The sequence below is a fragment of the Podarcis pityusensis genome (genome assembly GCF_964106645.2).
Source record: "Podarcis pityusensis genome assembly, chromosome: 6".
NCBI classification, from domain to species: Eukaryota; Metazoa; Chordata; class Lepidosauria; order Squamata; family Lacertidae; genus Podarcis; species Podarcis pityusensis.
Window position 1 is genome coordinate 38,191,020 of NC_138030.1, and position 25,635 is coordinate 38,216,654.

General features: G+C 42.4%; 1 protein-coding gene across 2 annotated transcripts in view; it reads left to right on the forward strand.

Moving 5' to 3' along the window:
• The window catches only part of PLXNA2 (plexin A2), a 403,964-nt gene that overhangs the window by 32,914 nt on the left and 345,415 nt on the right, over window positions 1–25,635 (forward strand). For both annotated transcript variants that reach the window (XM_081009779.1, XM_081009778.1), the window contains exons 2-3: window positions 8,890–10,166; window positions 13,376–13,558. In XM_081009779.1, the coding sequence (XP_080865905.1) occupies window positions 8,979–10,166; window positions 13,376–13,558 (1,371 nt within the window). In that variant the 5' untranslated portion in view covers window positions 8,890–8,978. The remainder of the gene's footprint in view (window positions 1–8,889; window positions 10,167–13,375; window positions 13,559–25,635) is intronic.

A 25,635-nucleotide genomic window follows, 5' to 3' on the forward strand; every position in this document is an offset into this window, starting at 1 on the left:
GTTGCTCCAACTGTTTGCATATTTATTCAGCAATCCCTCTTGTGTAAAATAAAATTCTACCCTCCTACACTGTTCACTTGCATTAAGCCTCAAAGGATTTCTCTGTCTCCTGGGGTCTTAGTGTCAGACGGAGGTTCAACTTTAGTGGTTGCAGTAAGGTTTCAGCAATGGAAGAAAATCTGTAGGCTCTTTCATTGTCAGAGATATCTATAAAGGTGTTGAATGAACCTCTGCAGATTAATCTCAACATCACTAAACATTAACTTCATGAGCCCTTTACATCTGGCATCGTTTTATGACATACAGTATTTAATAACAGAAGCAGAATTAATTCTAGTGCAGGAGAGAATCTCTTTGCTGGACTACACAGCTTATATATGTTTGTGAAAGCTGACAAGAACATCTGCTTTAAAAAAACCAACTCAACAAAATGCAAAGGAATGATAATATGTATATTATTGTGAAACCTAGAGCTCAGATGCAGGTTCCTTAAGGTAGTGTTTTCAGATAGCATGCTAGAAGAATGTGATGTCTTTAGGAATTCTGCAAATTGTGGTACAGTGGTACCTCAGGTTACATACGCTTCAGGTTACATACGCTTCAGGTTACAGACTCCGCTAACCCAAAAATAGTGCTTCAGGTTAAGAACTTTGCTTCAGGATGAGAACAGAAATCGTGCTCCGGTGGCACGGCAGCAGCAGGAGGCCCCATCAGCTAAAGTGGTGCTTCAGGTTAAGAACAGTTTCAGGTTAAGTACGGACCTCCGGAATGAATTAAGTACTTAACCTGAGGTACCACTGTATTTATATTTTCAGCAGCAGTTGAGTTGATCATACTCACTTGTGGATTTCAGCCTTGTATGTTCAGAAAGTGGTATATCTGATTTAAAAGTGAGTGAACTGAAAGGGGAAAGGCTTGATTAAATTATATAGCCAAGCAATCCAGAAGAAGTTTCTGAAATCTACTAAATCTCTACGGAAACAGTATATGATAATATTACTCAGCTATCCATCTAGAACTTTAAAGTATTTAAAGCATTTCAAAAGGCAATTTTAGGCACACTTACCACAAAGGTGGGTCACTTATTATTCACATATTTCAGAAAGAAAATGAGACTGAGTGAATGGTGGATTGCCTGATTTAATATGTGGGTGGTTTTTTTGAATCAACAATTTCTTCATTCCCAGCACTACAACATTACACTAGTTCTCTACTCTTCAAGTCTTGTTAGAAAGGACAGGAGAGACCAAGTGGAACAAGTGGGGGGGGGGGAGTATTAATATTCCATTTCCATGCAAACATCTGACACTTTAGTACAGAGTTTGCCCTGGTCTGGTGTCAGCTGCCAAGGCCCGTGGTGATGTCTGCCCTAGACTTCCTGAACTGGGCAGCTGGGTTTGGGAAGCCACCATTTTAAATCTTTAAGGTCTTGTTGTCAGAGTGGGCAGCCCAATTCCTCCATACACACTGCCCAGGCTTGCACTCCAGGGAAGTCATTTTGGTGCTGCTAACACAGCAGTTTGACTTCACCCCTGGAGGCATACTCCACTGTCTCTCAAGGCAGATGGCTGCCAACAATCCCAAAGTGCATGACATAGTATCACTGCAAGGCATTGTGGGAAATTTAAAATAGTGGCCTCCCAGCCATCTGTCACTGCCGCCAGGTAAGCCTGCAGTAGGGGTGACACAAAAACTTTCCCAAGAACCTCCTTGTCCCTGGTTTTGCCCATGTGTCCAGAAACCCTATGGCTAGTTCTCACTGAGATGGCAAGATATTCTTGCCTAGCTTTCTTCCTGAAATGTTATTTTTGTTTGTGCTTTAAGTCATATAGGCCTACACCTACAACTTGAAATTATACAACCCAAACATAGGTTTATTTACCTCAGTTTGGACTAGGCCTCTGTGACAGCCATTTAAATAGTTGGATAAATCCGTGAGACCATCCTTCCAACTTTATTTGTTCTCAGACTAATAGGAAACACAAATCTTCACTACCACTTCCTTAAATGACCTAATTTACTTGCTGCTTCCCCAAAGTTGACTGTCTCTCCCTTACGCTTCTTCTTAACCTACTTTGCATCAGAACTGCTAAGTCATGAAAATCAGGTTCTTACAGAAGGCAATTTTTATCTTGAAGCACTAAAACCTGTATTGTGGCTTCCTGTATTGTACCTTCAGTTCATCTCTGCTGTGTTTTTAGCCTGAGGGGCAGCTTAAAGCTACAGGTTTGAATGAGGCTTAGTTGGTTCTGCAGGGAGCAATCAGATTCCGGTTGGGTTGACTCACTCCATCTTTCTAAGGAGGCTAAATAAAGTAACTAGTGCTGTTCTAAAGGGGCCCATCTGTATCAGGCATTCTGTTGTGCTTAATATCTAAACTGAAGGGTCAAAAGGCTCAAATCCCACATTATTAAAAACCATAACTTACAGCTAGAAAATATACAGTGTATTTCTTAGAAAGAAGGATAAAGCCTTTATGGCTATTAATCTAGAAAACAAGGTAACTGAATGTAAAAGGGGGTTATCAGTGTAGAGACAATGAACATACACTCCCCCCTTCTTCTATATAACATTAGCAGATTAGCTTTCTCATAATACTAGAACCCAAGATCAATCAGTGAAGCTGATAACAAGTAATTGTAGGAAACTGGATGCTGGGCTAGATAGGCCTTTGGCCTGATCCATCAAGGCTCATCTTATGTTCCTATGTAAGGACTATTGAGGATGACAGCTAAATGGAACATCCATATACAGCACCAGTATACCTCTAAGTACCAGATAATAGACACAAATGATAGGGATGGTCATCATTTTCATGTCTTGAATTTGTGGTTCCAAAGATATCTGCTTGTCCCCTGTTGGCTATAGAAAGCTGGATGAGCAGAGCTCTCTGGTGAGATTTACGGTAACTGTGATTCCTGCATTTCAGGGGGTTAGACTAGATGACTACAGTTCTATAAGTCTATGATTCTATGATTCTAAGAATAATGTTTCATTTTAGTGAATAGTTAGAGATTTTCTGCAAAAGGAGAACGGCCTGTTGTATTTTTGAATTGGCACCAACCTTCCTCTCCCTTTGTACCACCACATGCCTATTGACTGGCTCTCCCACCTTCAGAAAAGAAGAACCAGGGCTGCCTGAGTTACAGCAGCAAAAATTGTGCTCCTCCTTTGAAGTTTAAATGTTATTTTTGGCTCCTGAAACAGAAAAGCACATTTTATGGAACCCAACAGTTTGACATGCAGCAAAATATGACAGAATGGGATGCTCCTTTCCAGGGTTCCAGTCCAGCCAGGCATGCCCTCTATATTCTGTTCATTCCCCCTGTCTACTGCATACCCTCCAACATTTCTCCGATGAAATTAGGGATGTCCCATTCCAGAATGATAATTTTACTATTTATACCCCACACCTCTTACTGGGTTGTCCAAGCCACTCTGGGCAGCTTCTAACATATATAAAAACAGGGATACTTGGAGGGTCTGCTACTGGTTTTCAATTTCTCTAGAGCAATCAGTAAGCATGTCAGGGCCACTGAGCACACTCAGTCGTCATTAGACTGTTCTGGGGTTATTGTACCTTAGGATTCTACCCCCCCCCCTCCCATTTTATGTACTTCTGCAATTCTGGAGGTACCGCCAAACATGGTGATACCTTCCTGTTGTGTATGGATTTAAATTCGATAAAAACAGAGATATTTGTATACTGTAACTGATGGCACTAAGAGAACTTTTAGTATGTATACGTATATATTCTTAGCAAGTATTTCCTCACCTGCAAAATACAATGCACATAGGATTTAGAATCTGAGGAGAGATAATTCTGGGTAATTTACTAAAAAGGGGGGGGATATTGGGGGAGAAAAAAAGAACTGCTTTGTTTGGATGAAATATTACATGTATTGAGGACTTCTGGGTTTATGGTGGCAATAATTATAGAACAAAAGCTTCTCATTTCTTATGCTTTCTGTCTATACAATTCAGTGTAGCCAGAACTTACTTTATTCCATTAAAAAAGGAGCCCTCAGATTGTATTGGAACTGGCACTTGGATAACAAGCTTTTTGGAACAGTTTGGTTAAAGCGTTTTCACAGGATTAAGTTAAAAGAAGTTCTGGTTCTCACTTAGCAGAAATCATCCTGTAAATAGCATTGTGTAGCTGTATTCCACAGTGTTTCAGGTAAGTAGGGAGTTCTTAGGTGAAAAGGGGATTATGAAGCATAAAGCATTTTGTCTCTCTCTTTTTTCATCCTCATGGTGTAGCTTGAGGAAGGGGGTGGTTATTTCAGAGAAGGAAAACACACAGAGACAGCTGGCTTGTAATAACTTCATATCCCGGAAGGGTGGATAAAAGGCTCTCTGATGTAAGCCTGCATCACATAACCAGTGCTTTTCTAAGGCAAGCCTCCTATTTCCTAAGGAAATCCCAACCTTATGACTCCTAATTCTACTTGACAGTTGCCTGTGTTTGAATGAAAGGGAAGGAGAGGCAGGTGGGCAGCAGAAAGGATCTCTTAAAGGTCCTACTCTAGCCCTTTGCCAAACAGCTTGCTTATTTCAGTCCACACAGTGTTAGTTCTATTAACTCATCCAACCATCTAGGCACATCATTGCTGATTGAAAAGTGTATTACTATTACTACAGTTATTATTTTCTTACCCATATATCACCATATGTTTCTGGGACAGGTTGCAACAATATAAAAATCTGATATTACTTATTTATTAATTAAATTTATGCCCTGCTTTTCCTCCCAAAGGGTAATTTTAAAAATCAATTTAAAAAGGCACCCTGGTAAAGAGGCCCATCTTCAGCATATGATGAAAGCTCTACAATGAAGGTAGCAGACATAGTGTATCCCCACCACCAGCCTGTTTCAAACAAGCCAATGATTTGCAGCATCTGGATTTAAGCATTACTTGGCAAACACTGGCAAAAAGCTTGTTACCAGGCTGAAACCATCCTAAAACTGATTTGATGGGAGTAGATGTGTGGGCATGCAGCAGAGGCAGAAGGACTTGCATAGGCAGCATTTTCAAAGCAAGCGCCACTAGCAGAGCTCACAAAATACACAAAGCATAGAAGAACAATGGAATAAATTACTTCAACATCTTTTCTTCCAAAGCTCTGTGATTGGGCAGCTCTGATGAAATCAGTACCTCTGATTAGGAGCTAGACCTGTAGTCACAAAAGACCTCCTACACTCCCTATTCTGATGTTTTCTTTGTATGGCAAGCTTGCAGAGAAATGCCCCCAGATTAGTGTGGAGCTCCTCCCTTCAGTTTGGGCATTTTGAAGAGAATGTTCTTCAGGTCAGACAAGTGCTGATTCTGTCCCCCAAAAAATCCCCTGCTTTGGGCTCACCCACACTTACATTTGCTCTGCTGCTTTCTTGCAGGAAACCCCACTCTTTACCACTGAATTGGAACAAATGATGATTGGCTTTCCATAGATTGCCATTTGTTCCAATTCAGCAGTAAAGAGCATGTTTTCCAGGAAAAAGCTGCAGGGCAAATGCAAAACCATTCAGACCCATGCCTAGAAAGTGCAGGAAAACCAGAAAAGCACTCAGACCCGTGCTTTCTAGGCACTGGACAAAGAGAAGTGTGGACGAACTCTTTGGGGATTTGTCCAAATCCAAAACACATCCCTATTAATGAAGAATCTTGATTCAGAGCAGGAGATGGCCAAAAGAGAGAGAGAATCTCCAGCCCTAGGATGAATTTCCCTGTGGATTCACAATAGAAAAAAAGGTTTCTCATCCTTGGTGTATATGCATCTTTAAATGCTCATGCTCCAAAAATCTGATTAGCCCCCCCTTTCCAATATGCACCAATATGTGTGCTAAAAGATGAACGTATTACTTCCATCCATCACATATCTGCTGCACAAACACTGGCATAATACTGATGCTTCCAATCACAACATATAGCATGGCTCCTCCTTTAGGTTACCTGAAATAGATGCTTTGAGCACTGTGTACACCAAAATCCAAGGGCTTCAGTGTGGTAAGTGGATGTCCAAAACTTCTTGAATGAGAGCCACAGCAATTGCAGACTTTGTGTAAACAGCACTTTGCCTTGTCTGAGTCCATTGAGTGCTTTTGTTGGAAAGGAGAATTGCAGCTGCTGAACTCGACCCCCTTGCAATGAATGTTCTTTCAGACAGGTACTATGCACAGCTGATGGGCAACGTACAGATCAAAAAAGGGACAGAAGCCGGTATTGAAAAGAGCGTACAGCTGCTGCCTGCCAGAACCAATCAAAGGCTGCCCTGCTGTGATAACAAAGAGCAGGGGTTGAGCTGCTCCTAGTCAGGGTGAGTGTCAGCTAGCTGAAAAGAGAGGAGGTGGCAGAATTGGGAGATTCCACAAGGCTTCAGCGCAGTGTTCAATGCTACGCAGGTTGTCACTGACAGAAACCCTAGGATACTGTTTACAAGAGGAGCAAATAGCTTTCAAACAAAGCACTTCACTCATATCTGACTAGCGGCAGGAAAACCTTTCTTTTTACAGAGGCTCCTTCAGTATCTCTCAGAAGTTCATCCCCAACATTTGATTTAAGCTCCCTGACTTGCCTGGTTCAGTGTTATTCAGTCTTATGTTTCTGAAGCATTAAAGAAGACAGAAAAAGCAAGTAAGAACAGGGGAGTATATTAAGGAGCTTAAAACACACACCAGTGGGCTCAACTATTGGACTGGATTTGATTGATTATATTTCTATGCCGCTTTTCATTCAAATGAATCCCAAAGTGGCTTACAAACAATAAATAACATTAATGTGATAGAACATAATAGAACATCACAAATACAGCATATATCATATGGAATAATTGGATGAAGCCCTGAAAGGGGTGCCCCAGTGATGCATAGTGACAAAATACTTCATCCTCGTTCTAGATGGGCATTTCACCTGGCCTAGGGAGTGAATGGGATGGTCAGGGAATGGCAGATAGCAACTGGACACAGTCTGCAACTGCTTTCAGTTTAAGCCCAGGTGGGACATGGGTGGTGCTGTGGGTTAAACCACGGAGCCTAGGACTTGCTGATCAGAAGATTGGCAGTTGGAATCCCCATGACGGGGTGAGCTCCTGTTGCTCGGTCCCTGCTCCTGCCAACCTAGCAGTTTGAAAGCACGTCAAAGTGCAAGTGGATCAATAGGTTCCACTCTGGCGGGAAGGTAAACGGCATTTCTGTGTGCTGTTCTGGTTCACCAGAAGCGGCTTTGTCATGCTGACCACATGACCCGGAAGCTGTATGCCGGCTCCCACAGCCAATAAAGCGAGATGAGCGCCGCAACCCCAGAGTCAGCCATGACTGGACCTAATGGTCAGGGGTCCCTTTACCTTTACTATTATCAAAGGTGGGGCAGTAAAGTGGAAGAGAGGCAAAAAAAGAATGAGCATGGTAAGAGGGAAAAGGCTTTGGTTTTGTTGAGAGGCAACTTCAGTGCTTCTTTCCACATGGCCCATTTATGGGAAAGGAGCGGAATGTGAAAGGTCCCATATCCAGTTCCAAGCATCTCCAATTGAAAGAACCCAGGCAGGATGGCAAGGAAAGATGCCCACCTGATAACCTGAAAAGCTAGTTCCAGGAAGAGTAGATGGTACCAAGCTGTGTCAACCAATGCTATGTCTTGGAAGAAGCAGCTTCATTACATAATGTCTGTATGATTGTGCCTGTGTGGGAGAAGGCCAAAGAAAATATGTAGCGGCAGCCATGGGGAGAGTAAAGGTTACATGGTTATCTTCTACGTAACTTTACTTCAGCTGAACCTAGTATCTAAAGAAATATGGTGCTCAGATGCATGGCTTGTTCAATCCATGCTCTTACTAACTAGACATTTTCAATAGATGTGCAAACTTTGCACTTCTTCTTCTGCAGAAAACGATATGCCAAATAATAATTTTGCACCAGTCTCCTTGATCAACACAGTTCTCTCCTCACTTCTTGCCTTGCACAATGAACAGACATGAAAATGCTCTGGTATCACTTTCTAGTAGCCCAAGGCTCTGTCTGCACTTTTCCCTGCTGCCCCTCCATGCAAGAGGAGAGACATGGCAACACATTGTACCTTACAAAGCAGATTTTCCCCACCAGCATCACTTTCCACCTCAGAGCAGACCCCAGTGTATCTATGAAGTGAACCATCAGGCATTCACTAAGGTTATAAATGAAAGCTCACACTGCAGTAAGTTGAATTCAGATCTCCTGGGACTCTTCAGCCAGGGGTCAAAATTCCCAGCATGGTTGCATATTGGTGAGTGGCTGAGGCCACTTGATGCAGATTATGCAAGCAGGCATGGAGCCAGCCCTCTGTGGGCTTGCCAATTACAGAAGGTGCAGACACAGCCTAAGGCACCACAATGCCTGTGCATGTGAGGAATGTAGAAACAAACAGGAGGTGGGAGGTGCTGCAGACATGTAAGCCATCTCTTCCTGATATTTCTTTCTCTTTAATTACATTGTAACCCTCATGGATTTCACAGAGAGGAAACCCTTCTTATTCACCTGTCAATTCAACACCTTGTCATAAGCCCCCCTCCCAGCCAAGGTTCTTAGATCTAATGCCTGGGTAGGTGAACTGTCTGCAAAATACTTGTCTTTGGGCTGAGATTGATTATTCCCTCCTGCAGCTGAATGAACTCATGACTCAGAGCATATTATGAGCAGTTAAACTGCGTAACAATTAATGCATAGAGGTGGAACAGAGTGCTAAAGCCTGCAGTGTTTACCCAAATGGGAACGCTGTTCATGGGTTTAGAGATGTCCTCTTTTGATCTCAAGGAGTTTTAGTGAGTGGGTAGAGGAGTGTTTAAATTCTTTCTACATGATATTTTAGGTCTAATCTCCCCCCCTCTGTTTTTTGTTTTGTTTTGTTTTTTCTGTAGAATCATGTGAGAAACACTGCGGTGGCAAGAGAGACACACAGGGAGTTTTGAGGTTCACACTCCCTTTCCTCCTCACTCTCCACCACAGGATGGAACAGAGAAAGATCTGGCCTCGGATATGGGACTCCGAAGACTCATCGGTGGCCTTGGTGTTTCTTTGCCTGTTTTTATTTTCATGGAATGCCACTAGTACTCCTGTCTATAATACGTTCCACTCTGAGAACCGTGATTGGACTTTCAACCATCTGACTGTCCATCAGGCCACTGGAGCAGTCTATGTGGGAGCCATCAATCGGGTTTACAAGCTGTCTGGAAACTTGACCATCTTGGTTGCTCACAAGACAGGACCGGAGGAGGACAACAAGTCCTGCTACCCACCACTCATAGTGCAGCCCTGCACTGAGATCCTAACACTGACTAACAATGTGAACAAGCTGCTGATAATTGATTACACAGAAAATAGGCTATTGGCCTGTGGGAGCCTCTACCAAGGAGTCTGCAAGCTGCTGCGATTGGATGATCTCTTCATCCTGGTGGAACCATCTCACAAGAAGGAGCACTATCTTTCCAGTGTTAACAAAACTGGCACTATGTATGGAGTTATAGTTCGCTCTGAGGGTGAGGATGGGAAGCTTTTCATTGGTACAGCAGTAGATGGCAAGCAGGATTACTTCCCCACTCTCTCCAGCCGGAAGCTGCCACGTGACCCAGAGTCATCAGCTATGTTGGATTATGAACTTCACAGTGACTTTGTTTCATCACTCATAAAAATCCCTTCAGACACACTGGCCTTGGTCTCACATTTTGACATCTTTTATATCTATGGATTTTCCAGCGGCAACTTTGTCTATTTTCTGACTGTCCAGCCAGAGACTCCTGAGGGTGTCTCCATCAACTCAGCTAGCGATCTCTTCTACACATCTCGAATTGTGCGTCTCTGCAAGGATGACCCCAAGTTCCACTCCTATGTTTCTCTGCCATTTGGTTGTGTCAAAGGTGATGTGGAATATCGCCTCCTACAGGCAGCCTACCTTTCCAAGCCCGGGGAGGTGCTGGCCAGGTCCCTCAATATCACTGCCCAGGATGATGTCCTTTTTGCCATTTTCTCCAAGGGACAAAAGCAGTATCACCAGCCCCCTGATGATTCAGCCCTTTGCATCTTTCCCATCCGTGCTATCAATGCCCAAATTAAGGAGCGCTTACAGTCTTGCTACCAAGGGGAAGGCAACTTGGAACTCAACTGGCTGCTTGGGAAAGATGTTCAGTGTACCAAGGCGGTAAGAATGTTCACAGTATTTCACCTAGATTTCCTGCAGAAGAAGATATAGAAAATATTGTAGTGAGCAATATTGAGTAGCAACAGAAATTATAGGGTGTAAAAACTGGTTTCTGATATCCTTCATAGGAACTTGGAGAACATCTCTTGAAGAATTGTTGCCTTCTAATTAATAATATAATAATAATAATAATTTTTATTTATACCCGGCCCTCCCCAGCCAAGGCCGGGCTCAGGGCGGCTAACAAGCAATAATAAAAACAAGTTGAATGAATACAACTTAAAAACAAGACTAAAATACAACATATATATATATATATATATATATATATATATATGTATATATATATATATATATATATATATATATATAATGATTATTTTGGTTCAAGTAGGTTCGTATCATAGGCTTCCTCTACGACCTTGAGCAAGTTCTGTTTTCTCATACTTGTATGGAAAATAAGAACACCAATAATGATGTATCAGCCTCAGCAGGCCATTGGGAGGGATAACTAGTTATGGAAAATCTTTTTAAAAAACATTTGCCATTTATCAGCATTCCTGCATAAAGCAGAGGTATTATCGAGATATTTCTGCCATTGCTCCCCAAGTATCAAACTGAGAAATAGAATCCATTCATTAATCACAATGGAAAGTCAAATTCTTTTATGGCCAAGAGTTGTTCTTCTGTTATAGTAATGGAAGGCAAGACTAAGATGTAGCTGATTTGGTAGATTCCATTTCTTCTTGAAATCTGGTCTGACGCCAAACCTGAAAGTGCAGCAAAGAAGCACCTTCCTCCCTGAGCAGGAAGGTTTCATGCAAACAAGCCTGAAAGATTAATGGCCAATTTCAGTTGCACATTTTGGTCTTCTTGGATATTGATTAATGTAGCTGGCCCACTTGGGTAAGTGCAGAAGATCCAAGACAGAGAAAAATCAATTTATTCTGTAGCTTATTGTGGCAAATAAAAAAAATTGGGTTGTTAAGAGACATCCTATTTAAGGTGTACATTCATGCAGCTAGTTGTGCCAGGGTAATTAAAACATTTTTAAGACAAGGTTCCTTAATTTCACTGCAGCTAGATAGTCACCCTGCTTGGTCACACTCATCATAGACAGAAGATGCTATGTAGCATTCACTTGTTATTCAGGATCTTCGTTTTCAAAAATGCTCAAAGTTTTTACAGAGGGGGGTCTCTTAACATTTATTGCAGAGGCGAGGAACCTCAAACCTGGAGGGCCAGTTGCAGCCCTCCAAGCTGCTTGTCTGGCCCTTAGGACCCTCCCCAGGCCATTGCTCTGACCACCACTGCTTTGAACCACCCCTTTAGCATTTTTGCCTGGCCGGAAAGTGTCCTTGAATTCTCATAATTCTTCTTGCTTGCCTGGATAGTAAGAGGTTTGTGACTCTTTGTAGATACAAGGGTACTATATAGAGGTAAGATTTACACTGGTTGTTCTATCCACATTTGCCTATTTCCTGACATGTGCCTCCCCCAACCAAAAAAAGATTGCCCAGAAGGCAATGTGGCCCTTGGAATGGGCCATGCTCCTGATTTATATGGGGGAAGGAAATTATAGACACAAGTGCCAGCTTATGAGGCCGATGGGGAAGGGGGCGCAATGTTGCACAAGCGACATCCCGACATTGTACATGTGATGTCAGGATGTTGGGAGGAGCCAGGGGAGGAGCCAAATGCAGCAACTGCACTGTTCACTGACTGATGGCTCCTCCTGGCACCACCACTGGTGGGAGGCTGTTTCGACCTTCCTTCCCCTCCATGGCAGGAGGAAGAGAAGGCGCCTCTGTGGTTTTTTAGGCATGGGGAGCCCCGGCCCCAATCCCAAAAATGTAAGGGTTCCCAAAAGTGCTTGGCCTCCTGGAGCTGATTGCAGTTCACCGGGTGCTTTGTGGGAAAGCTCTCTTAAAAGCAAACTGTTAATTCTTGCCATTAAAGCTGGATTGTATGGAGATGACTGCATGAGAGAAGGGACCAAACACATAGAGAAAATCAGTTTCTTTTCTCCCTTCGGAGTAAAGAGACCTGTACTTTCTCTAGCTGTTTTTGATCCTATACTACTAACAGCTGAATCTTTCTTTCTTTATTTGACAAGTGGGGAAAATGATATAGCCAATTTCAGCCATCATCCCTCTGCCATGTCATTTGCAGAGGAAGAGCAGAATGAAGAGCTCTGTGTCTGAATGAGGAAAGTCCAGTGTACTAAGGATGGTACTAAATTCAATTCAGGGCTGACAAAATGGCTTAGGAGTTAGCTCTCTGCTTGGCTGGCTTCCTGGGTCTGCTGAACTGTGGAAGCAAAAATGCTAACAGGTGATAGAATAGGGGAATGAGGGTGGGGTGCATTTCAGGGAGCAATGCATCCTAAGGACTTTGAATAGCATTTTGCTTAGGTCTATATACACTAGCAGCTAGTGAGAACAAAGCTTTGAGGGTCAGTTTAGAGCTAGGTGGGGAACCTGTGGAGAACTTCCAGGTGTTGTTGGATTATATCTCCCATCAGCTCCTGTCAACATAGCCAGTGTTCAGGGAACATGGGAGTTGTAGTCTTTCAACATCTCGAGAACCACGGGTTCTCATCCCTGTCGTTATGATGTTTCAAGGTGTGTGCAAGGCCTCCTCTTCTCAATGAAGGTAGGAAACTTATGAAACACCGAGGAATGTGAGTGATCAAACCTTTCCTTGGGGAAAAACTATAGCTCAGAGGTAGAGCATCTGCATTGGTTTAGGGCTGGGGATATTCCCTCTCTGAAATTTTGGAGAGCTATGCCAGCCACTGTAGACAATGCTGAGCTAAACAGGCCAATGGTCTGACTCAGTATAAGGAATCTTTTTTTCCTTAGGTCCAAAGTCTGCAAAATGTAATTGAGACACCAATGGAAATGATATATGCAGTTGTGTGCATATGCATATGCACATGTACACAAGTGTACTTCTGCAAAGGGTTTTGTAAAACATGTTCTGAGGATGCCACCATGAACTGAATCTTCTAGGCAAGTCTTATAAGAGATCTAAAAAGGATCTGGTCTCAGATTTTGGAATGCTGCCTTGGGCCCAGCTGAACAAAGATTTGTTATACGCTAGATGTTGTCAGGTGTTGCTTAGGGAGGCTTAGCCTTATGAAGGTTGCTTTGTCTCCACTTTCTTGTCTGTCATCCACACTCACCAAAATGCCTTCTCCCTTTCAGCCAGTCCCAATAGATGACAACTTCTGTGGGTTGGACATTAACCAGCCACTGGGAGGTTCCATACCAGTAGAAGGGGTGACTCTTTACACATCCAGCCGTGATCGGATGACTTCTGTCACTTCATATGTCTACAATGGCTACAGTGTGGTGTTTGTGGGCACCAAGAGTGGCAAGCTGAAGAAAGTAAGTTTGTTCTTTTGGCTCTGGGGAGCTCAGACCATATCTCTTCTTTTCTCTGTCTTTTGCTGGAGAGTATAGCTGGCTTCCAATAGTTGTAGAGGCCGGTTTACTGATAAGTATAAATGTAATTTGAAAATAAAAAGGGTACACTTGAAACCATCAGACAGGTAAGTGTAATTTGTATTTGCTGTCAGTTATGCTCTAAAGTCAAAGCCCAGCCATTAAAAGCACTACAGAGATACAAAAGCCACTAGAAATCTAAAGACTCTCACACATGCACAGATTCTTGTGGGGATCTCATTGCTTTACAAAGGGGAAAAAAGTAGATTTTATCATTCTCCTGGGGGGATGCAATTCAATATACCTGAGACTGCATGGTCTGCTTAATAACCACTTTCTCCCACAGTTCCATGTAGCTGTAAGAGGCACATCTGGATGTTTAGATGTTCAGTTCATAAGGATTGCCTTAGACAATATGCAAGGCATCCAAAATTGTTTGCACTTGTTTCTTGAAGAAATGTGATTCTTTACTGGTTGCTTAGGAAGCAAGAAACTGTCCAAAAACTGTCTTCAGTTGGAGCGAGTGAAAGGGCATCCTTTCCAGAGTGTCTGTTTAGTGATGGTAGGGCAGAGCTGTGAACATGGATTTTAACAGTACTAGATGGTGCCCATCATTTACGTTCTCTTGCTGGGTTTTTTTTCACTGTCAACATAGACTTCTGGAATATAAATGTTCGTGGGATTCGATTCTGCTCTTCTCAAGTCACCCCGAAGGTTATTGTGATCAAAGACCTTAGTGGGACAGGATTCATGTGTCATGTTTGCTCAGTTCATTGTGGCACCTCCTCCTCCCACTACCTTCTCTAGTTGTCTCCTTGCTGACTGTATTCATTGAAGAGTGCTTATTGACCCATCACAGCACTGATAAGCGTCATGACCTATCAAGCTGGTTCTACCTTCAGAAGTTGTCAGGAACACAGTGTCATGCTTCTCCTCTCCCATAGCCTAAGCATGTGTGGTGCTTCAGACAGCAGTGGAAGAAATCGTATAATACTAAGGTGGGCTGTGCAGTGTGGCTGGCTGGCTGACTTCCTCAATGAGTGTGGTTGGCTGTCCTGGAAGAAAAGGGGGATATTTGCTACAGTAGGAAGCTCCAGTAGTAAATGGAGGAGGGAAATAGTGCAAACCTGTGCATTGACATCAGTTAACTGGCTTTTAAGTCTGAAAGAATTTGGCACAGCGTGCAAAACACCTGGTGTTTTAAGGTATTCAATATTAAAATCACACTTGGGTAGTTTCACAGTTATGCCACTACCAAGAATTAATGTGTATTTGAGGCACTGTATTTGAGGCTCATCCATTTATTCATGGCCACAGATTTGCACTGAGAACTGATCTTTAATCTCTTTTGGAATACTATCTGTATGTTTACCAAAGCCTGGTGAGCAGGCACTCTTGATAGCACTCCTACTGTTTGCTAGTAAAAGTCCTGCTTGGACTGGACAATATCTCTTCTCTCTGTTGAGAAGGGAGCGGGTTAACTGGCAGTGGTAGCCTCTTGGGCAGCCCATAGCCTGAGGCAAACTTTGCTTTTCTGAATGTAGTCTTGCCTCTCACCTTCCACCCTTCCTACTGACCTTTGTGTGATAGATTGACTTCATTAGATAACATTCCTTCCTGTTTGCATCACAGAGGAAAGGCTACTTGCCTGAGGCAAAGAAATATTCCAAATTCCTTTTGCCCTTAAAGAAAAGCCTTGTTTTGTGGAACTTAGGAGTCAGTGATTAAGTTGGACTTTCCATTCCATATATCCATGTCAAAGCTCATTGCTAAATTAGTGTCAGCAGTCTCCAAATACATTGATCCATTCCTTTCCATTGAATGATAACAAAGCTGGTGATTTTGACCTGTCCTGGGCAGGTACCAGTTTTCATTTTGAATGGACAGAAAGCAGCCTGGTACCTGTGCATAAAAATGCAACATAGTACAATATACCAGTGGGGCAACATTTTTATTATATTATATGAACAAAATAGCCCACCATTCTGCCGAAGAGCTCAGGGTGGCACGTATGATTCTCTCCCTTCCCCATTTTATTCTCACAGGAACCAGTAGGTTAGGCTGAGATATGGCCACTGCTTCAAGCTCACCCAGCATGGCTTTATGGCTGGGTGGGTATTTGAACTGTGGTCACCTAGGTTCTCATCCAAGGGTGGAATTTAACAAAGCATTCCAGACAAGTGGTACATGGGAGCAATCTCATACTGACAAATGATAAAATTATAAACTGGCCATTCAGGGTAGGGCAATCCTATGCACATTTACTCCGAACCTGCGATGCCACTGGATAACCTTGGGCTGGTCACCATCTCTCAGCCTAACTTACTTCATAGGATTGTTTATTGAGAGGATAAAATTGGGATAGAAGAACCATTTGCACCACCTTGAGCAACTTGGAGGAAAGGCAAGATAAAAATATATTAATAAATGATAAGGAGTAAGTTCTACCATGATAAATGGGTCTTGTTCCCATATAATTATGTATTCATGTTTACTCATAAGTAAGTGTTAATTAGGCCGCAATCCTATGCACATTTATCTGTGAATAAGCCTCGTTGAAGGTGGTAAGACACTTCTCAGTATTCATGTGTAGTACCTGGCTGCTTAAAATCCAGGGCAGGAAATGGTTTATCACTCTATAATTGCTTCCTTTGCTTCCAGTACTGCACTTAGTACAGACTCCAATAGACCACTAGCAGCATTGTACTCTGTGAGCTATTGGCCTAACCCACTATATAAACTATCCCCCCCCAATTCATCTGTAGCTTTGAACCCCGGATTCCAGGATAACATATTGCAAAGATACCCTAGAAGAGTAGACAGTGGGTGGTGAGTGCGTTGTACTGCATTAGTGGCTGGGGAAGGCCTAGCTTTAAAGGCACTTAAAGCAAGCAGCTTGTGCTTGCATGTTAGCTGTTTAATATACCAAGTAGAATTGTGTCCCATTAATTATGTAGGATTACTAAAGGAATGCTCTTTCCGGGTTGGTTTAATCCCCGATGGCATTTATGTAGTGGAGGCCTTTTAAACATCTACGATTCTGATGCAGAGTAGATCTATATATGGTGTTTGGCTTTACTGCAGTCACAGAGTAGAAAAAAGAGAGGGAATGGGTTTTTGTGTTTATGCCTCCTGTGTTTCCAGAGGTCTGCAAACATTTGCTGGGAATTTAGATTAAATCTCTGGTTAATTTATCCCAAACATATACTGAAACTAATCCTTCATGGCGTTTAAAAGATATTATTTGTAGTGCTGTTTAATACTATTATTATGTAACAGAATTCTCCATCATGCGTGCCTGATCTGAAGATGCTTCGTTTTACTCTTCCACTAAAATTGCCAGCCATCCAACAAGAGGGATTGGGTTGACAAAGAGTCATCACAGAGGATTAGTTGATGCATCCCAGAACCTGGCTATTCTTACTCCATAATGGTTTTAGCTTTACTGATGCATCGTGCTTTACATACCTTCCAGTTTTTGATACTGTGCAGTAGATAAGACAGCGGAACTATCAACATTCTGTAGGGTGGGAAGTGGTGCACTAAGGGCATCCTTAGTCACATTCATACATAGTGGGCAATCTATCCCAGAGTGAGTGGACTCACCTCAGAGAAGTTGGGTCAGCTGCATTGGTTCATTGCAAACTTGCCAGCCTTACTGGTACACTTACAGATTGACATGCCTTACTCTTTTCTCCAACCAATCCATCACATGGAAGCAAATTGAACATCTGAGTGTTAAGTGGGACAGCAGCAGCTCCGTTGTTGGGCTGAAAGCTCTGTGTGCTTTTAGTAATGGCAGCTGGTGAGGCGAGGGTAGTAAGACAACACAGTCACTAAGTACCACCTAGGGGGAGGATTCATAGTTCAGGAGCAGCGTATGTGTTGTTCTTTAAGCAATCAGGTAGACCTTTCTGCCTGAGACATTGGAGAACTGTTGCTGGCCAGAGTGGACAGTACTGGGCAAGCCAGACAAACACTCTGACCTTGTAAAAGACAAGATTCCTCTATTCTGTGAAGTGGACCCTGGTCACCTTGGCTGCTGCTTAGTGGTGGCTAATCTCCATTCCAGAACACCAGATACAACTACCATTTAGGCCAGGGGTCAGCAAACATTTTCAGCAGGGGGCCGGTCCACCGTCCCTCAGACCTTGTGGGGGCCGAACTATATTTTGAAAAAAGAAGAAGAATGAATTCCTGTGCCGCACAAATAATCCAGAGATGCATTTTAAATAAAAGCACACATTCTACCTGTATAAAAACATGCTGATTCCCGAACCGTCCAAGGGCCGGATTGAGAAGGCAATTGGGCTGGATCTGGCCCCCAGGCCCTAATTTGCCTACCCATGATTTAGGCATTTCCTTCCTCTCGTTTTATTCAAGGGAGAATAAATTTAATAAAGAATAAATTTCAAATTTAATATATCAGTCACCATGATAGGCGCTTGAAAAAAGGTGAATTACCAGCCTGTAGTGTTTCTACTTTGGATTATTACTTTGTTCATTGGGGGGGGGGGGACGACACCCTCTGTATATCAATCTGATTTTACAGGGCAGTTGACAATCATGTAAAAAAAGAAAATTGAAAGGAGGGGGAGGCATCTCTTATCACCTTTCTAAATGAAATCACATACTCTCCCCTAGTTTGTTGTGGGTAATCAGTCTGAAAACTGTGGGCAGAGGGAGGTGCCCCAGGTAAGTCAGAAAAGTAGATCTCAGGGCTATTGTGCTAGTTGATTTTATCTTTGTTATAGAAAAAGTGGACTAGGAGTAGTCAGCCAGCCTGCTTTGCGGGGTTGTTATAAGGGGAAGAACCATGAAGACCACCTTGAGCTCCTTGGAGGAAAGGCAGGAGATAAATGTAATAAATTAAATAATTCATCAGATGAAGAGGGAGCTAGTTGGGAATAATTGCAAAGGGCATCCTAGAAAAATCAGACAGTGTTGGTAAAGTTTGTTTTGGCTGAGCATATCTTATTACAACTTTGTGTTTTATTGATATTAATGACCTTCATGTGTCTCTGATCTTAGGGCTGTGACCGCTTTATTCATTGCCCTTCATAAGACATTGGTTACTCTGCGGGCGGGGGGGGGGATTTCCTCCAGGGTTGCTAGCAGCAATTTTGGAAAATCTAGAAGGCTTTCAGGAAATTGTGTTTACACAGGGGGAAAAAGACAGGCTGTTAACAATGGATGGGACACTAACCTGCTATTGAAAGCAATAACACTTTGCCATAGCATTCAGGGGATGGAATGCTCCCTACCTCAGTTTCCTGCCAGTAACACAATTGTCTGCCTGCCTTAAAGCATTGTGGAGTAGAAGTGCATTGTAAAATCTAAACACAATTTACAGGGTCACCACTTTGATTACCAGTCTGAGCCAATGGGGGTGAAAAGCCAGGAATCCTGATTGTATAGCAAGCCACCTCATAGCTATTACTCGAAGTCTCCAGATGAATGATTTTCCCTCCCTTTCTTTTTGCCCTGTGGGGATTTCCCTGCTAGAAAAAAGTCAGGATGCTGAATGTATCATTTTTCTAAATTTATCTGCATGTCCTCTGAGGATTCATTATTGGAAACATTACATTCCTTTGGTGGTGTGCTATTTCCTATTAGCTAATTAGCCCATTCCTGTGAAACTCTTTGACTAGTCTGTCTCTTTTTCTCTGAGGATTTCAGTATTGCAAGGACCCCAGTACCGCAGAAGAGCTGCTGGGTCTCTATATTGCTTTGCAACTACTGAGTGAATACTCTTAACCTCAAGTACAACATATTACAGCTTAACAGTCAGGAATATATGATTAGACTGTTAGACCGGGAGACCAGGGTTCAAATCCTCACTTAGCCAAGAAGCTCAATGGGTAATCTTGAGCTAATCACTGTCTTTCGGCCTAACCTACCTCAAAGGGTTGTTGTGAGAATAAAATAAGGAGTGGGGAGAGCCATGCATACCACCTTGAGTTCATTTAGGTAAAGGTGGGACCTAAGTGAAATTATGTGTGTGTGTGTGTGTGTGTGTGTGTGTGTACACACACACACACCCACCCAGAGAGAGAGAGATTGACAACAGCACAGGCTGTGCATATCGTAACCAAATACTGTATGCATTTGAGTGTAATCCATAAACGTGCTGGTTATGGCAATCTTAAAATGTCCCAGGAGCAGATAATACTGTTACATAGCCTATAATCGAAATAGTCTCTAGCTCCCCAGCTATGCTTAAGGTTGGGGACTGGAGAGGAGTGCTGCATCCATGCCAGGACTCCACAAATAAATTCATTTGCTGTGATCACTGTGGGGAATCCTTAAGCTGAGCGTGGGCAACATAACCCCCTTGCCTCAGCTCAGAGCAACTGCCCAAGGTGATCATGATACGGATGAGCCCTCATCCCCTTACACATCAGCGTGGAGTAAAGAGAAGTGCAGGGCCTTGCCCCTGCAGTCATGCTGGGCTTTCGCAGCACCTGGAGCATTTCTAAAACTCAGTGTGCCATCACAGACAGGATGCTGGCCCTTCATTCAAGAAGAAGAGGCAGGATTGATGGCAAATCACACATCTGGGCTCTGCGACAAAGCCAACCAAAAATTGTAAAGCCCTGATGAGTGCAATGGACCACTTTTCTGGAAGGCATCTTATGGTAGCCAAAAAAAAAAGGCACAGAAATTCTTTGCTCATTTTCCCTCTGTGAATCATTCTGGGTGGTTGCAAACCTTTATTTCCAGCAGCTACTTTGCTGTGTAAAATCAAACTGAACATATTTATTAACTTCCTGGCATTGGAGCACCTCTTGCTTTTCCATAAAGCTAAGGAGAGCTCTGTTTAAGATTGAAAAGCTAGCAGTGGGTTATGGTCAACCCAGACTCCTTTTGCAAATTGAAATTCTGTCATGGTGATTCAAGCCTGACCGTTCTGGACACTTGGAAATACTTCATTTCTGCTGCAAATTGCAAAGCTCTGTACACATACACTTAGAGACCTGCCATTGGGTGCTGTCCCCTCTTTGTCTACAAAGCCCCTTCTCCCTGCCCCCCCCCCATTCCCCACACTACTTTATTCCAGCCAGTCACAGCTATAACTGACTTTTGGAAAGGAGGGGGGTTTGTCTGCTTTAAAAGAGCGAGAGCTTAATGCTGCTTCCCCTATAATGAGATTGGCTCGCTTCCCAGACTCCTGCTAGTGAGCTTGCTGTTTGTTTTGTTGTTTTATGAGCCCCAGAGGGCCCGGCGAGCTGGGCTTTTGGAAGCTGGGCAAGGCCAGTGTCGGCAGTTTATTTACAGTTTACAACCAGCCTATGGGGGAGCTTTATTTTTGTGACAAGTCTAGAGAATGCTGGACCCTCCAGGGACCAGGCCAAATTTTATCCATGTCAAATGCCAGGAGGATATTTGGCTATCCTGAAGCAAGGAATGAGGTGGACAAAAGCTAAGTATCTGGCAAGGGGATAGAGGTTTTGTTGTGATGTTTGGAACAGGACAATATGACACTATTGGTGTATTACTTTTTCAGGATCTCTTACTGTGGGCTGTAGTAGTTCTCTGGCATGTCTCCACATGCACACTTAAATAAGACAGTTTCAGCTGAATTTTACACATGGCATAAATGCAAAAGTGGCCAACTCTTAGGTTCAAAAGTGATGGGAAGCACTTATTTAAGTCCCAGGGGCTTTTTACTAAGATTTAGAACCCTTAAACCACTTATGCACTCTAGAAAATGGTACCCATGGTGAATTTAAAACAAAACAAATCCTTTGCAGCCTGATAGATTTGCATTAGTTTCTATGCAGGTGAAACAATAATGGACTTCTGAGTAAATTCTGCCACTAGAAAACTTTGGCAATTTTGGACAAGTCAAAGAAGGCTTGGAGTTTTTTGCTCAGTGATTCAAAACCTGAGATTACTCTCTAGAGGAGAAAAAAATCGTGAGAAAGTTGTTTCAGTAGATAAGGGCAAAATAAATTAGGCTCCAGCAGAAATTTTTGTGATGTTGATTTAAAAGAAAGAAAGAAAGAAACACACGGGACATTTTATCTCTAAAAAAAAAAAAAATAAATCTGTTTGTGTACCAGCCAGCTTGAAGCTTTCCTCTCTTTTTACTTCTTTCAACTCTGTACTAAGCTATTTCCTCTTGGTTTCCACCCTGCAAGTCCAACATTTCTCTGATGAAAATAGGGACATCCCATTCCATAACGATAATTTTACTATTTATACCCCACTCATCTTACTGGGTTGCCCCAGCTACTCTGAGCAGCTTCCAACATATATAAAAACACGGTAATTGCCTTCAGATAGCCTTCAGACAGCTCAGGGGTCAGATAACTTCTTACCCTGCAAAATCTATCCAATGCAAATAGGGACACCTTACCATATCCTCCAACATTTCTCCAAAGAAAATAGGGACAGCCTAAGGAAAAGTGGGACATTCCAGGATCAAATCAGAAACATTCTATGTCCTTTTAAAGGTGTTTGTGGAAGGGGAGGTGTTATTGGTTTGGTTTGCTTAGGTTTAGTTTAGTTTTAGTTTTTATTATGTATCTTGTGTTATCATTTTGTATTTTTATGTTGTGAGATGCCCTGTGATCTTCAGGTGAAGGGTAGTACACAAATTTTAATAATAATAATAATAATAATAATAATAATACATTGAAGGCACTTCTCATTGCAGCAGAAAATAAAAGCTGTCAGTTTAACTACCGCTTTTTGCAGCTTTTGCAGGGGGTCTAGATTGATAATGCACATTTAGTGCTGGATTTTCCAAGAGCAGTAGCTGGATGCACAAAGGAAGAAGAGAAGTGCGGGGAAACAGCTTAGGGGGGTAGGTGGGGAGGGGATTATATGCACAAATTTACAGAAGGTATTCCATGGATAACAGAGACAGCCTGCAGAGGTTTTCCATAGATATTGGATGAATCTTGGATGGAACAGTGTGTTGGGGGGGGGAGCTTTGGAGAAATAAAGGGACAAGTTATTGTCCTGTTGTTAGACATGTAACAAGCCACTGTGGAGATCTTGCATGGTTCCTATTAATTCCATGTGAACAGTCTGTAGTGATCTTACAAACAGTCTTATAGCTGCACAGCTGCCATCTGATGAAGTTTTGTGAAGGAGAAAATATTTGATGCCAAAATCTGAATTCCAATGAGCTGGTTGCTTTAATGGCATGATGCCAAGATATATCCTTTTAAAAATAAGAAAATGTGTTGCTGCTTATGCATTTAGAGGTATAATGTCCCTCTGTCTGGAGAATAATGCTTTGCTTTACTAAAAGCACCGAATGCCTGAGTTGATTCTATCCCATCAGTAAAGGTCAGCTTTAAAAGTTGCACTTTTGCTAGCATGAGTCATGGGAACAAATATTTAAGGGACTGGGCACAATCTGAGCCTAACTAATTTAATCCTGCTGTATCTGGGTTTCAAATGACATTTAGTTAGCTCTAATGCTTTCTAACCATATCCTCTTGTTTGATATATCCTTGCCTAAAGTGCAATGTGATGGCCTTCATTAGAATAAAGAATCCTATTGTTGGAGTAGTATAGCATGTAGATATTCTTCTGGGAAATGCTTTCTTCTGGCTGCAGCTGAAGGTAATGAAGGGAAACCTGTACTTAAACTGATGCGCTCCTTGGTGCTCATCTGAGACTAGCAGCAAATGCATCTGGGTTACTAGGTCTTTTCCTTCTATCCCAACCTGTTAGAAAGAATTTATTGAATGAAAAGCGTATTACCGGTTTACAGGTGGTAGGTGAACTAATGCTCATTTCAGCTTTGCAGATTATGTTTCAGTTAACCTTCCATTAAGATGTAGTTTTTACATCCATCCCAGCCCAAACCACCACCACACCGATCCACACATGTTTTGCATTCCTGACATTGGGGTCGTGTCCCCTGTCGTGTCACAGCAGGGCAGATGGAATGACTAGGGTAGATTGCCTGGTTCATGGGTGAAAAATCAATCTTGTCTTTCATGCCAAGAAGTGGTGTGTCATATTATAGCTAATAAATCAGTGAAGTGCCCTTCATCCAGCTTGTCAGTGGAGGACAGTGTTTGTGTGATTGAGAATAAATGAAGGCCAGAGTGCTGTCAGGCATGGAGAAGTGTGTGTATAATTTTGCCATCATGCCATTTATACCTGCTACTATAAGAAAAATGAGTTTGCTAGGATAACTTAGAGCCACACACTGCAACAGCATGTGGTCAGGGGCCACAGAAACACCCTAGAAAAAAACAAACAAACAAAGACTGTAGCTTTGCCAATGGGTTTTTCTCCCTTCTTGTTAGCAAAGAATTCATACCATGGCACAATTCTAGTTGTTTTTGTATCAGTAGGAATGGACAGGTATTGTGTATTAGATAAGTCTAAATGTTCTGTCAGTTATTCCATGTGAACAGTCATGTCCTCTTGATTCAAAAGGTCTTAAGCTTTCAGTTTTTCAAATCCTTTGTTTAAAAAACAACAGGTCAGAGATGAACAAATTTAATAAGATGTAAGCTTTTGTGGACTATAGTCCATCAGATGCAAGTTCATGAAAGCAGTTGTCCATTTTACAGGTGGTAGGTGAACTAATGTTGTTTCAGTTAGCTTGCATCTACAACACGGTAAAACTGTATTCTTTACGGGTAAGAACCAGAACTTTGCATTCTGCTCAAAGACAGACCAGGTGCCACTGGATCTTTTTAAAGAGCTGTGAGCTTTTATCCCAGCTGGAGTCATGAAGTTCACTGGGTGATCTTGGGTCAATCACTGCCTAACGGCCTAACCTACCTCTCAACATTGTGAAAATAAAATGTTTTGCCACCTTGAGCTTCTTGGAAGAAAGGTAGAATTAAAATGAATAATGAAACAAATAATTAAGTGCATGCACACTGATGACTGTATAAATAATAGTTATAGTTATTATTATCCTTAAGACATTTAACTGTTCACAGCATTTGATGCTGATTATATCAATGATCATTTCAACAGTATATTGCCACTTTTCACAGTCCTTCAAATTGCACATCGCAAATCTTGCATGCCAACCCTAGTTCTTCCCTAGTCACAGACAGAACAACATAATTTTGCTATAACCAGTATGTTGCAAATGCTAAATCATGCAAAGCTAACTAATTTGCATGCTTCTTTTTAAAAAACAAAAAAAAACAAAACAAATCTGGATTTATTTTCCATTCACAGTATTTAGAATCCAGTAAAATCCGACTTCCGGGTTAGCGCCTCCGGCAATGGCGGATTTCCTCTGACCAGGAGGAATCCGCTTCGTGAGAATTAGGGTCTGGACCGCCGCGGCGAGGCGGAGACCCATTAAAAACCACAGGCGGGAGAAGTCTGTGGACGTGGGATTCAGCTGGCACCTTTTGCGCCTCCCCTACTCGCAGGGAAACCCGGTTTCGGGGATCTGGAGCGACGTGGGGTGAATGGCGCAGTGCTTTGAATCGACTGCTTTTTTCACGGAGTGAAGCCTATTTAAAAATGCTGACAGGAGAGGCCATTGTGACTGTGGACTGGGACAGCTTCACAAGAAGATGGATGACATGACTTTTAAAGTTGATAATTTGGAACAGAAAGTGACTAATTTGAGTCAAAAAGCGAACATCAACACAGAAATAATTCAGCACTTGGTACAGGAATCCATTTTGGCAGGACAAATGGTGGAGGAGAAGGAGGAGAAGGAGACTGTTGCTGTTGTTGAATATAAAGTTGAACATGAAGTAGTACAAGTGAGATTTGTGGCTTCACAGAAGCAAATTGAGGACTATAAGTTGAGGCCTTCTATGATTGAATCTAGGAAAAGTCAGACTCTGAGGAATGGACCCCGGCATGGACAAAAGAAGGAAAGTTGGAAAGATCCCTCTATGCAGGGATTAATTGACTTTTGGGACATGGACTCGGGCTTGGAGGAGATTGAAGTTTTGGGGGCCTTTGGACTTGGAGGAATCTTGAAATATGCCCTGAAATACTTTATGAACTGTGCTTTAACTATGGAAATTTGGCTGATCTGTTCAGAAGGAAGAAAAGGATTGACA